Source organism: Ptychodera flava, chromosome 15, assembly GCF_041260155.1.
Source record: "Ptychodera flava strain L36383 chromosome 15, AS_Pfla_20210202, whole genome shotgun sequence".
Classification (NCBI taxonomy): Eukaryota; Metazoa; Hemichordata; class Enteropneusta; family Ptychoderidae; genus Ptychodera; species Ptychodera flava.
This window is the reverse complement of record NC_091942.1, coordinates 24,037,915-24,052,705: the sequence shown is the minus strand read 5'-3', so window position 1 is coordinate 24,052,705 and position 14,791 is coordinate 24,037,915. Positions and strand designations below refer to the sequence as shown.

The window sequence follows — 14,791 nt, the reverse complement described above, 5'->3', positions numbered from 1 at the left end:
GTCAAATTGATAATCGATGGGAAATCACTTGTTGAATTTACATTATCCGCAATTTCGTGACTTTTTTGAAGTACATCAAACCTTGGCAGGCCGTAGCTCAATGGCGGTGCTAGTCATTTTCTCTGACAATGTTTCAGTGTTTAATATCACTGAGCAATTGGTTTGTGTGTGGTCTCAATGGGATTGATGTATATACATAGCCAAATTAATGATAAAAACAAATCCGACCGAACAGGAATATATTTCTCTACTTGTAAAGTTCTGACAAGAAAAAATTTCCATTAACAATATTGACAAGATTAAAGAAATAATAGCTGTAACTTTCAATAATATTTTAAATATTTTTCTTCAATAAAATATGTACATTTTCATCGTCTTTCCTAGCTATGGTAAAAAACAAAGTATCCTTGGCAACAAAACATATGTGCAACATGATTGTTGCCAATGAATTTAAATTTGGACCAAACTTGAAGTGTCAACCATAATATTGGATCTTATACACATATGGGCGATAGTGACGAGTTGAATCAATGAACTGATGGGATAAGACTTGGGGATTTTATATTGGTGAAGTATTTCACAAAGAGAACAAAATTTGATGGAAAAACTAGACAGAAATGCCTATAAATGGTGCCGGCTGTGGAAGTCATTACTATTAGTATAATAATACTATTGAATAAATAAGTATGATTGAAATGACATGACTACTAAACTGTCATTCAAGATGGCCATCTCATTATGATATTGACTGACAGATGATATACATGTTTGTATCACTACAGGGTATTTATGCCAATAATATATCACACTGCCAAGCGCATAGAGTAAGATAATATTACAATGGTATGGACGATATATGATCAGAATACGGATAACATACAATGTCTATGGAGTTTGAAGTTCAGCAATAACTCACAGCTACTATTATGTGTGTACAAGCATGTACCTTAGTTTTTACAAGAATTCCTAATCAAGGTTGTTTATTCTTTCCATTTACCCTTTATGCAAGCTATAAGTCATTATAGATAGCATGTTGAATGATAAAAACATAAGACATTTGGTTTAATTGCAACAACCAGTATAGGCAACAGATAAGTATGAGCCTGAAGGCCTTCTAACTGTGGGGCTCTATGGTGCGGTGTCTGTTGTACGCTGACGCCTGCTGATGCCCTTTTAGGCCACTGATGAGATGTTCTTTGTTGAGTTCCAAAATTCTTTGCAGTGAAAGGTCAAAGTCAAAAAGGGCCGACCACAAACACAAGATCTCATTCACAAGCACAGAGCAAATGACATATTGTGTTTGTGTTGACACTACATCGAGGCTCAATGAGAGTGAAAACATTTCACACACAAAAAAAACTCTGCATCAACCCGACACGGGTTTGTTATTGAACATTTCATTCATTTGGAAAGCGGGGTATAAAGCATATTAGTCATTTCAATGCACTCAAAAAAGTTCCCATAAAGACTTTTTTTTTTAAAGGTGAAAGTATTTGCCGTGCATAGAGCAGCCTCACAGTGGAAATGGCATGAGAGACTATAATGCTGTCACAGTGGGGGACTGCAAACTATGCTACTTGCAATGCAACATTACTGGGAAGGCTGGACTGCACTTCACTTCTGATGGCCCAACGCATAACGATCAATTGTGCATGACACAGCAGGACAATTGATTGTCAATGCTATGACCTTACTGACGGGAAGTGTGATATTACTCCCTAGAAAGTCCTTATCCAAGGAGAGAAAAGGAAAGGTGATTTTTTTTTAACTTAATGCAAAATGGTAAAACAACAATTAACTCCCATCATACTGTTACCGACAGTGTATAGTTGTTGAATGGACATCCTTTTCTCTGAGTATATATGCAATAAAACAGACTTTTTTTACCTTGAGTGTCTGCAGGTGTTGAGCGCTTCATTTCTTCAAAGTACTTGTCTATGATAAAGCTCTTCATCATAAGAGACATATTCACGAGTGTAGCAGGCGGCCAATTAATTATTTCACCAATCACGGCGCACTAACCCCCTACACATGTGCATGTAAGAGTATACACAGTCTCCGGAAATGGAAATTGTTTGCAGCAGCTCCGAGCTCCTCCGTGAAAGGATGCGGAAGTTGAAGAAACAGTCCAAGACAGAATTTATAACCCAGCTAAGCCCATGAGCGACATTTCAAACTAAGTTTTTTTCCTGCTAAATCCACACGCTCATACACACTACTCTGTGGAACTATCAACACTAGACTGGCTGTTCGGAGTCAGAATACCTTCAGTGTGTGGTCAATTGTTATGGAGTCTCCTGGATAATTACAATATTCAATAGGACTAGACCATTTATCTATGGGGTGTGTGCAACACCTCTTGTGGGAGAGAATCGTACACCATTAGCTATACAAACAAACAAATATTCTCTGCAGCCACTTCTATACATCATTGACATTTGCACAATTATGCAAGTTGTCAGCAAAGCTTCATCCCAAAGGTTCTCCCAAAGGTTCTCCCCTCTTTGTGCAGAACCAACCACAAGTTCAAAACCAACCTGCTGTTTTGAAATGGCCTCTCCTACGACAACTTTGCGGCTCATAGGAAATTAACAAACTGTGGAAAAATCATCGGAATCTAAGGAGAGATGTGGGTGGAACATTTGATAATAGAAAATCTTTTCAGTGGGCTCACATTCCCAGACATTCTTGTTGGCACAGTGGCTGTACAAATACTTTGCCGACCTTGGATGAAAGTTGTGAAGTGGAAAATGCATCTGAGTTCATTTCATTTGTCATCAACAGAAAAACAAAGGAGCGGTACCTTGGTCATACTCTGCTCGAGTAGTTTGCGGCATTCGTTTTCTTTCATCATTGCCAAAATGTTTATTTATTTGAAATGCTATTGTAGCAAGCCATGAAAATTACAGATTCCTATAAACCAAACAAACATTTTCCTCAGAGTTCAGAAAGATGGAAGTAGTGACCAGTGTGATGAGATTTTTCCACTGTTCCATGATAACCCTATCTTTGAAGAGTCGTGGCACAATCTCTTGCTAGACAAACTTCACTTACAAGTTCATATACATCCAGTCACCATGGAATTTTGGTCTTCTGGGCTAGAGTCCTCAGCTTTATAGGTTCAAAATTCCAAGATAAAGTTCTTAGAGGAACTGAAACAGTCTCTTTAGAAGATTGTTCTGTAAGCTATATTGTGCGGGCTGATTTGTTCATGGCTTTTTGAACCTCTGAAGCTCAAGGTCTCCTCCCAGAAAACCTTAATAGTACATGTATCACTGCAGAGTAGTATGTAACCTTCCTCTGTTTGCGACACGATACTCTATTCACTGCAGTTCACCGAACAAGTTCTAGGTCAAAATTCTCAATTTGATTTTCCAGCCAGTCTGTTGCTGAACACGGCTCCAATTTCAGCGTAAATGTATTGTCTGAATGGACAAGTTTTCTATTTTGAGCACTGATGTCATCCGTTTGTGCACTCATTGGCTTCAACTTCATTGAAACGATCACCTGCAGCGGTACCGATGGATGGTACAAACATTTCAGCGGTGTGTAAAGTTTGTATATCAAGGTGCCTGTTGGTATAGAGATTCATAAGAGCATGTTGACAGACCTTAACAACCCATGGCGTACTTCACAGTGCAAACATGCGGTTGAAGAGGTCAAAGACGCAGGTGATACAGGGGAAACTTTCCCTGGTGACATTGTGATTTTAACTTTCCCCATATTATTGCGGTCAACTTTCAAGAGAACAGGATGAGTACAGTCCTGGAAGATCGTCAGCTGTGGTTACTGACAGAGCTTCAAAACATGTTCAACCTTTCAGCTGGAACACAGAATTACAGAAAGTATTCAACAGTAAAAGGGTTTCCACTGTGCAAACATACACCCAGCCTTGGCTTTGTGGAGTAATTGAACCTGTGGCTGTTTGCACACCAGGGCGACAGGAAAGAGAAGAACAGCTAGCAATGATAAATTGCCAATTCATTGTTTCAGCTAAATGATCATGACCCATTAGATGGGTATGCCTATATTTGGAGCACTAACATTTGTATGAATTATTAGAAAAAGAAACAAAAGGAGACAGTGTACAACAAGAATTATTAGTCTTTTCCTCTCGCAGAATAAACAGCTATTACTAGAGTCTGCTAACAAGGTTTCCTGGCGTGTGCTTGTGAACTTAAAACAATAGGGTTTGAACATTATGGCTAAGCCGGATGTTAATTTGGGAGAGTTTAAAAGAGATGTTTTTCACAGCTGTAAGTTAAATTCCACATTTGTTTATTAACTCATGTTTATGGCTTGAGCTGTACAAATGTCACTTTAGAGTCATTTTCAATGTCAATAATGTCAAACACAGTCCGCTTAATGCTGTAGCAAAATAGTCATTTCATGCATTTTGTGATATAGACTTCTGATTCTATGTTCAAAATCAGGCTTAAAATATAATGCACCTGAGGTACAGATACTTGGACTCAAATTTTTACAATTCTTTTCTGATCTACAGTTTATGAGGGTCATTTTGAAGCTCTTGGAATAAATGAAGTTTTCACTGTCTTAGCATTCTGAAAATCAAAATTTTAATTTGTATCCGTAGACTTAACACAGGGATGGTCACCATTTTGAATTTCAGATATTGGCAAATGTTATGTATCTTAGTTTGTTTTTCTCGTACCAAAATTTGCACATTGACCCCCCTGATTTTTGTTCTAGCCTTAAGCGAATGGTTGAAAGTTTTGTTGAGGAAAGTATGAGCAAAAGTTCAAGTCTTTCAATTTCCTGGCACATATTACCTTTAATAATGTAAATCAATGAGTCAATTAGAAACTGTGTCAGTTTGTCACTAAAGGCTCAAAGCTGTGAGAAAACAGCAGTGCAACTTGTCCAGGCTGGTATCCCAGAAAGCAACTGGATAAGTGTCCTATATGTCGTGCAAAGCAATGCAGGATGTCAGAAAATGAGCTCAGTCTTCTGCAGCAGTGTAGCACATCAGGCAATTAATTTGATATTGATTTGAAATAGATCTATTTGCCTGAAATGTATACTCCCTGGCAAGAATTTCAAAGCACGGATGATCACTAATACTGTACATCAGCTATCTCGCCTACAAGATACAATTGACTGTATTGATGGATGAAGGATAATCAATGGAGAACTTCCTGGATTCATATATCTGCCACCAAGATAAGACTTGAGTCTTGATTGTGAGTATAGAGTTTCAGTCTGGCAGGCAACTACTGCACTGCTTCTTTCAGAGATTTCTTCCATCAGCATTTTGGACAAAAATCAATCAAGGTTTATGTATTGATGCCAATTGAGTACCGTAAACGGATAAGTTCCTTGTTATTGTAAACCAATTATTGTTGTCTTGAGATCTGAGGATAATTTGACGTAACAGAATACAATATTCAATGGAATTCTTATTTGGGCAAATATTGACTAGATTATTCTGATATGCGATTTCGCTGGCATTGATCATTAGGTACCTAGTAAGAGGGACGAAACAAGATCTAGTTTTTTTTAGGGATGGATATGCTTTACATTCTTTTGGATAGTGAATACGATCTTCCTGTAAACCAGCTCACTATATACATTCAACTTTAAGTCGAAACACTTACCACAAGTGCAATTTTACCACTTAATGTTCGGTAATAACAATTTTGTGCTGTGAAAGAGAAGCTTCCATGCCGGCAGTCACTATTAAACTGGTTCAAACCCCTCCCCCTCCTAAATTTTGCCGACATACATGGCATAAAAATTGGGTTGGAGGGTTGACTAAATCACCTCTATGTACCACTTTAGAGGACCAAATTTGCCAAGGAAGGCAAGGGGACAATATAAAATTCTGGTAGTTCAAATATTAAATGAAACATACATGTATATTATGGCTGCCCGAACACTACCAGAAGTTGATATCCACTTTATCTTATAAGTTTATAAAATGGCAATACGCTTTCTCATACAAGTTTGTAACATGGCAACAATGGACAAACAAAGATGTTACAGTATAAGGAAAGAAAATTAATTTCCACAAAGTGGCAAAGCCATGACTTCTATACCAATTTGATAAGCTTCTTAGGCATTGTCAATTTATCAATGGGAAAGTAGTTGTGCTTTCCCAGCATGCATTGCAGTATCATGAAAAGAGATAAAAGTCAAATGCTACAATTGTAAGAACTTACATTTGAAATTTTATCACTTAGAAAATATTGTTATGGAGAAGGTGGCTTATGCATCACAGATGTTATCCAGAATTAGCTATTAATCTGTGACAGTGTTTGAACAAAACTGTCCATCATCAGAAATTATTTAGCCCACAAAAATCATGAAAACTTTTGACACATATTTAATTGACAGATACCAATAATCACCATACATTTGTACTAAGAGTACTGCATTTCTACAAACTTGGACTGATGCTGCATTTCTAAAAACTTGGAGGATATTAACAAATTCTTTCACCACTACATTATTTCAATGGTTCTTTGGAAATCCTGATCATCTTTCCAATACATTACACACATTTGGCTTTTGACGTACTGTTCATTCAGTTGGGTTTGGATAGCCATTAACAAATAAAGCCACTTGTGATGACCTCATTAGTTTGTGCAGTCAATTGTAATGATGTCATAAAAAACAACAACGAAAGACCTGTCATTTATATACTCACTCTTTGACAACATGCTATCTAGGGGAGGAAATCGTTTCCTAGCAACTGCAGGTAAACAATATCCAGGCAACCGCAGGTAAACTAAACAAGGTAACCTAGAAACTGGAAACTACTGTAGGCTCATGATCAGGATTGAACTAAAGAGAGACAATACAGGCATCAATGACCAAACTGTTGGTATGGTATCATTGGACACATCCAAAACAGACAGTATATACATCGACACGCTCCAAATGAAACAAAGATCCAAAGCTGGAAGTGCATTGGCCCTGAAGAGCATTTCGGTCTGACCTGAGGCAAATCAAAATAAAAACATGTGCCCGATTGTCCAGGGGGAGAGATAAAGTTATTCTGGAAACGAAAGGCTCAAGGCTAATTACTCACTGAGCATGTGTTCACTCTACTGATTACATTTGTTGACAACTGTCTATTCTGTGCGACACCAAAACAAGATAGTTTCTTAATTACGCCTGGTTTGCTGTGAAAAGCCAGAGTCACCCAAAAAGCTGTTTATAACCATTGATTGTTTCCCATCTTGTTAGGTTTCTTTGGAAACATTTTGGACAATTTTCAAGCTTTCAGGTTTTTCTTTCAATGCTGTACTCTTTCAAGCTGTGGATGAGAAACAATCATTACCAATGTCAAATGAAAAAGGGCTTTTTCTTTTTTTCAGGAAATGGCTGGCTACAGAAACAACAGTGAAACAATGAGCTATGTGGAATGCCTGTGTACGAAGAGTTAGATCTGACAAGACTTGAAAAACATGGTGGAAACAGAGAGTGAAGACGCAGTATTAACGGGAGTGTTAACCCTTTTCCTGCCAGACAGTGTCACTTCCCCACCAGCCAAGTCAGTATACCGTAAAGCGGTATTGAGCCAAAACATGATGTATTTTAACCCACTTGGCTTGGTCTGTTATAGCATCTTTAGTCAAAAAAAATCAAGTTTACAGTATTTATGTTTTCAACAGCCTTCAAATGTACAGTATTATGTTAAAATACACCATATGGAATATGTTGTGTTTCATCAATTTTAACCTTCTTGACCTGGTGGTGAAATATGGACTTGGCAGGAAAAGGTTTAAATAAACTACTACAACATAACCACAGAGAAAATATCTATATTATTGCTACTTCATCGGATATCTGAAAGATGGATCTGGTACTCAAAGTATACTGACATGATTGAGAAGAAGGGAAAAAACACCAACACTGTAGCTTTAATTATTTTTGACAAAAATTGTAAATTTTCACTACCGTTTCCAATAAAACCTCGTACGCGATAAAATACAACACTGCATAGGCAAGGATGATAAGGAGCTTAAGTTTTATCAGATTTTATGTCCTTCATCCCTCCAAAGATAACGGTATCTCTGTAAATTATCTGCAGCAAAGAAGCTCCCAGTCTCCCCTGTAAAATGATTTGTCTGGCGGGCAAAAAATGAAGCAATTGATCTAGCCTATCTGAATGTACCTGGCATACCATTGGGAATATTTAATGGGTGTTATGTTTCAGATTGTATTGCTATAAGTGCGACATATTTTCCCTGTCAGCTCTTAAGTTACCAACTTACTTTGCACCTAGTCAGTGAAAAACTGTAAAAATATTGTTGGAATTGCTTCTATGAAGGCCGCTTACATTGTATGTCGGTATGTTGTTTCCTTGATGTGTTTTGCTTTATATTTGCTGAAATATAAAAGCCTGCCAAAACAACATGCATCAAAGGATAGATGATCAATTTAATTTATACAAAAGTCGACATGATGATTATTCAAGCATTTTTCTCTATTTCCAAGTCCTTCAATGTACCCTTGCAAAATGCTTGGATCTTTTATTCTTTGTGAAGGAAAATGAGACGTATACTTTACCAGAGTGCAGTCAGGAAACGAACAGGAAATGTCATTAAAAATTAACACACTTCATGGAAGTTTGAATTTTTTATGATTAAGCCCACCATTAAGCATGATAAAAAGCCATATCAAAACCCTGGAGTCAAATTATTTAACTCAAGCAATTAACTTGCAATAAACAGTCATGACTCCAGTGAGGAGACAGACAAGCGACTAGCAACAATATCCGATCGGTGACAATTTCCGGCAATGATCTTGTCGAACGTTTAAATGATTTCTAGGAACAATGACGGAGCAATTGACCGGAGACATAAGGGAAATGATGTGATTTGAAAGGAGAGTCTGTTGCCACCAAATCTACACCAAGTGATTCAAAAGCCAATCCACTTCCCCAACTGTTATTTCATGAATGTACAAACAGAAGATCACCTCAGCAATGATTTTTAACAAAACACATTGCACATGGTCGCTTGGCAACAGAGTTGCACTTTCTTTTAAGTTTTAGAGATTCTTCATGAACAAGCATTGACAGCAGTCAGCAAACACATTTTCGTGAGCTTCCTAACGGGTCAGTCACAATCAGGGTGCGCTAGAGTGTGTCACTTAGGTCAAAATTTCAAGTTCGTGATAACTGTCCAGTTAAATAATATGTTGAAAGGTTATGGTATAGGGCATATATTCCTAAAATTTGGTGAAACAAACGTCATTAGTATTACCACAGTGCACATTGTTTTATATGGTTGACGCAGTGTCACGGACGCTACAGAAATGTTGTAGTACATGAAACACAAATGTCATAATAAAATTGTAAACAATGATTTGTTAATGCTTTCTTATGTTATTACAATATAAAGATGCATATTGGCATTAAAATAAGCTATACTTGGTATGATTTACTTAATTTTTCCATGAATAAACACAACCTCAAGTTTAGTGAGAAATACAACAATATTGATCATATTTTTTAATAGGACTTTCAACTTCTCTCTGTCCTTCCGCTGGTATGCTTTACTTAAAAGTTTTATTGTCCTGAATTAACCATGCTTTAGCAACAATACTTATACCATTCAGTGTAATCAAAATGAACTTCTTTCTAAAATATTTTCTGTTTAGTATGACATGTAATTTTGTCACGGACGCTACCAAAATTTAACTTGAAAGTTAGGTCAATTTGAAATATAAAAAGCAATTAACAATCTGGTTTTTTCTTTCTCTTTTCTCCAAAACCTTTCTCTATCAAACATTTGAATTGTGAAAATTGTGTCAAAACATTGACAATTTCTTTAAATTGAACAAGAAAGCTATAGCAACTACTGCAAAAATCAGTTTGAGTATGTGAAAAATGTCTATACCAGTAATAAACTTTCAATACATCAACAAACACAGAAGTTAACATTGCTTGTGCCTTTAAGTGTAAAACCAAGATAAAACAAGACACCTAGATCAGGCTAGAGCGACAGGTTGTTAAACTTTGACCTGTGGTCCCACAATAAAATTTGCCACAATGTACCTAACACACCACCCCAGAAATCCAAATGGCTTGCAGCTGTTCTAACACCTGTCAGGATGGGGCACACACACACCTATGTGAGGCTGGAGATCAGAGATGTAGTCTGCCAACCTTTGACCTCTGTTCTGTAATGTATCTGTACTCTCTGCCTTCTAAATATGTGAAAGTGGTTGAGACAGAGTTTTCACACAAATGTCATTTCTTACCCCCTTGATTTTTTAAAATTCAAAATGTGATAACAAAACAAAATGTGGTGGTTATTTCACATTTAGATTGGCTTATAATCTGAAAAGCAATGTTTGCATTTTATTGTAGCATCCGTGACATAATGAATTGAAATGGAATACACAATAATAAATGCATATACAGCACAGAATTCATTGTTCTTTTCCCTAGAATTCAAATAACATATTCAATATAATTACTGCATTATTAAAAAACACCAATCTAAGTGTTACAGTTGAGGCTCAACATAACTTTTTGAGTGTTTTATTACTTTTTAAAAAATCAATTTTGTGCAAATTTACAATTTTATGCCTTGAAGACATTTTGTAACCCAACTCCATGTATGTACACACAATACACACTAGTATTTATATGTTTCAGTGGATTAACTGCTTTAAAATGTTTTAAATAGTTATTAATTATGACTATGTAGTAAACACCGTCACGGACGCTACACCGTCACGGATGCTACATTTCCATATTTTAGGAATATTAATAGTGAACGCAAAGGACAGTAATGATATAATTTATTTAAGGTAGGCACCTATTGACACTTAGGCCTGTGACAACAGATCTTTTACAACTCCTGTTGTCCTTAAGATATGAGTGTGTCACGGACGCTACAAGAAATTCCGACCACAACGATCTCCATTTTCATTTATTCACAAAACAATACAATATGCAATTTTATTTAAATTTTGGTGTATAAAATGCTTGCCATGGATGTTGAGGTTGGAATTAAATTAAATATTACAATATTTTATCCATTTTTCTACATATAAACTAAAGGTATATGTACTTATGGTCATAAAACACAAAAAACATAACGATGTTACAGTTTTGGTAAAAATACCACAATTTCTGTTCTGATGCACATAATCACATGAAATAACTTGTGAAAGAAAGGTTAGGTATTCTGCAATAACATATGTAAGCTAAAAATTCCACAATTTTAACACTGTGTTCCAAAAAACCATTTTGAAATTAAGTACATTTTGAAGTTGAATTGAGTTGAGTTGAAGTGAAACAGCATAACGCTACTTTTTACAGTTTTTAAAGGCATTTTTGTGGATGTACAACCAAACCTGCACAATATATGCAATATTTCTGTATGTGACCAAGTTAGTTACAACTATTACTATTTATTAGAAACAAATAAGCAATATAATATCAGTCTGAATAGCAGATATATGTCCATAACAAATGAAAATCATCTAGCGCACCCTGATTGTGACTGACCCGTAATATGAAGAGAATACAAAATTGATTTTCTTGCAGAAGTCATATGAATTTTTTTCTATTTAAACAAACAAATGGTATTTTTACAACAATTATCATAAACTCTTATTTTCCACTGTCCTTTGTCATAATTGGCAATAAAGTCAAATTAATATACCCTACTTTCTAGTGCTTCAAGTAAACTGATAGCATTACCTGTGTATGTTTAGCCAATTAATCAGTTCATTACCCAATGTACACATTCAATTATTGAAACACAAATTGGAGGTTATCTGCCTTCAGTAGACAAATAAATAATGGGTCATTACAGAAATCTGAGTATTCTCATTTGGCGAAGATCAAAATTAAAGCTACATTATTAGCTGTAATTACTTTAGGAGTATTTTCTGGTATTTCTGTTTTGTCAGTAAAATGTTAGACATGAAGTCTTGTGGAAATAAATGTCCAGTGTTCGACTTGCCAGAACCCACTGTACGTGTGTAATTTTCTGCTGCAATTGTCAACCACTGAATTTTAACCTGCGCTGGGATTCAACAACATTGTATATTATGCACAGTGCAAATGCATCACTGAGTCTAATGCTTTTAAAATATTTCAACATACTTTATCAAAAAGAAGAAAATGTGTGTTGTACTGAATGACAATAATGAAAATCTCATCAAGGTTCTTTTATAGCAGAAATCAAGCAAACAAATTAGTTGCCAAGTCACCACCCTATCCCTCCCCCTCCCTCCATCCTTAGTGATCGTATAACTCTCTCTCATCCTCCGAACAAATAAAATAAAGGAATGACACAACTAATGATATTTGTTTTAAATGATAGGATCACCAAACTTCACAACTTTTTCACCATTTTGTAGCCTTTGCTAAAGAAATGCCTTCATGTCCTCAGAAAGCAGAATGAATTATAAACTATGCAGCACAAACAAAGCCAACAGAGAAGTGCTTCAAGCAAATTTAATCATTTATAAAATGAAGCAAACCCAGAGACATATAAAAATATCAATTTTCATCTGATCAGAATATTTTGTGAATGTTTCATGAATACTTCATGAGTTAGATCTCAAATTAAGGAAACATAGTCCTCAATCATAAACAATTTGGGAATATGTTTCATGATTAATGTAACATATTCATGCTTCATACATCAGAGTAATATTTCCAGTTTTTTACAGTAATTTTGTTTCACCATTCATTTCTGTTAATAATTGTGTGTATTCAATACCAAACTGCTGAATGTGATCTTTCACAAACTATTGTATAATCAAGATTCCATAAATTTTTTCTGAAAAGATAATATCCAGGTTACCTCCTTTATAGGATGAAAAGAAAATGACCAAAAATATCAAACTAGGGTTGAAATTGGCAGAAAAATGTTTCCTGAACATTTCAGAATGAACTGCAGCTTTTTAGAATGTCTTTCTTCATTACTTGCCTTTTTATATAGATGAAATGCCTTCATTTGAAAACTTCAAAAGTATGACCAGATGAGATGTTGTGGAACAACAGAGACATTATCTGGTAAATATTTCAATTTACACTGTCAACCAAACAAAGTTAAACCATGATTTGCAAATTTATTCAGGGAGCATTTTCCCAAATATGCAAATTCATGCCATAGTAAGTTGTCCATTACCAAGTTTGAGGATAATCAGTCCTGTCCGAGAAACAGCTCCCAACGGAAAGACACATAATACAATTATACACATGCAGATGGACGGAACCCAAGTCTCCGTTCCCAACTTTGTTAAGTGGGGACTAAAAACATATTTTTTTTGAGTATATATTAAAGGTCATTTGCAGAATAACGAATAGTGGAAGCAAAGAACAGGATTCTGGCAGAGGAACACATGTCAGCAACAATGCTTTACTCTTGGAAAGTATGTTTCTGTATTCAAGACGTCACAAGAAAGACTTTCCTGAGAGATTCACTGCAATTGAAATACAATTCTTGTATTTAATTCATTCACAATTCAAGAATTGAAGTTAATCTATATTCATTAAAAAAACCACAAATTATAAGAAATATTTTGGAAAGGAAATCACTCTGTTAAGATAAAAGCATGCGATACTGCTTTGGGCCAGGTGCAATGATTTCAAACATCTGAAAGACATGAAGACAAACAGAAAATCAGGGATAAAAACTCAAAACCTGTACTTTTTTAAAAATACACCTCCATAGAATTTGGAAGGACCATGTAAATAGAATGCTAAAACTACAACAGTGTCAACATTTACTGTACAGTTTGTCTTTCAAGTGGGATGTCATATCTATCCGTACATGCAAAATTAGTGTTTACATTGTCCCATACAGGAAAGTCGATGATGTCACCTGAAAACAGCACTGATGTTTGGACATTCAAAACAGGAGTAATGGTCCAAGCACAAGTGAGCCGGCCTCTCTGGGAGACAAAGCAAGAAAGTTGACACCTCAGTGTTGGGAAATGGTTTGTCTGACAGCAATGAATCGGTTGGGTGAGTTTTCTCTATGCTCTTCATCTAGAATCATGTAAAGGTAATAAAACTTCAACCCCCTGGCTGACAACAAATTTGCTTTCTCACTGTAACTGATGCCTTGGAGTCAGGGGAGGTCAGTTTTGACATGGTAAATGTACGTCACAAAAGACAGTGTGTGTTAAGTATCACTCATTTTGACATGACTGATTGTATACATACAGGGTATGTCATATTGCCTCTGGTAAACTGTGAGTTGTCAGGTTTGTCAGCTGTGCTGCATGATTAGATTACCTAGGTAACAGCGCCTAGCGACCACATCACTACAGATATGCTGGCATAATCATGTTCTCAGAGAAGATGGGTTTTCTCTTGCTACAATCTTTGCAGATGCAGAACCGAAACTTGCTTCCAGTGAAACTGAGTAAGTGCAGTGACATTTGTCATTATGCGTGCATCTCTACTCAGTGGATAGTTCCAATCAGGACAGATTTTTCATACAACAAGTTATGAGTTTGATAGAATTTTTACCTGTAAGGATGTAAGGATATCTCTACAGTTATGACCCTGTCGACATTCCCATTGGTGTTTTTGATCAACAGGTTGCCAACATGGGGAATACGTGGTGTATGTGTAAATTTTGTAAAAATGTCAATAAAACCATAAAAAAGTAATGTAAAAGCCTGATAAAACGTGCCAATGAACACAGATTATTTGGGGAAAAATCACACCATTTTCTACAACTGGATTACACAGACTAGTCCAGATCAATATTGAGTTTCAACCAAGATGATGGATATTTCTGCTCTACCTATATGTCCTGAAAACTGCTTTCCAAAAGTTTCT

General features: G+C 35.9%; 1 protein-coding gene across 4 annotated transcripts in view; it reads right to left on the bottom strand.

Moving 5' to 3' along the window:
* LOC139151626 (unconventional myosin-X-like) overlaps positions 1-14,791 on the bottom strand; it is a 113,290-nt gene that overhangs the window by 69,683 nt on the left and 28,816 nt on the right. Inside the window, exon 1 of one of the 4 annotated variants that reach the window (XR_011556466.1) lies at positions 1,888-2,263. The exons of 2 other annotated variants lie outside the window; for them this stretch is intronic. Coding sequence is in view for 1 of the 2 variants with exons in the window: in XM_070724551.1 (XP_070580652.1) it covers positions 1,888-1,966 (79 nt within the window). In the remaining variant the exon portion in view is untranslated. Of the gene's footprint in view, positions 1-1,887; positions 2,276-14,791 lie in introns of those variants that run through there. One more of the 4 variants, XM_070724551.1, reaches the window with a different exon arrangement.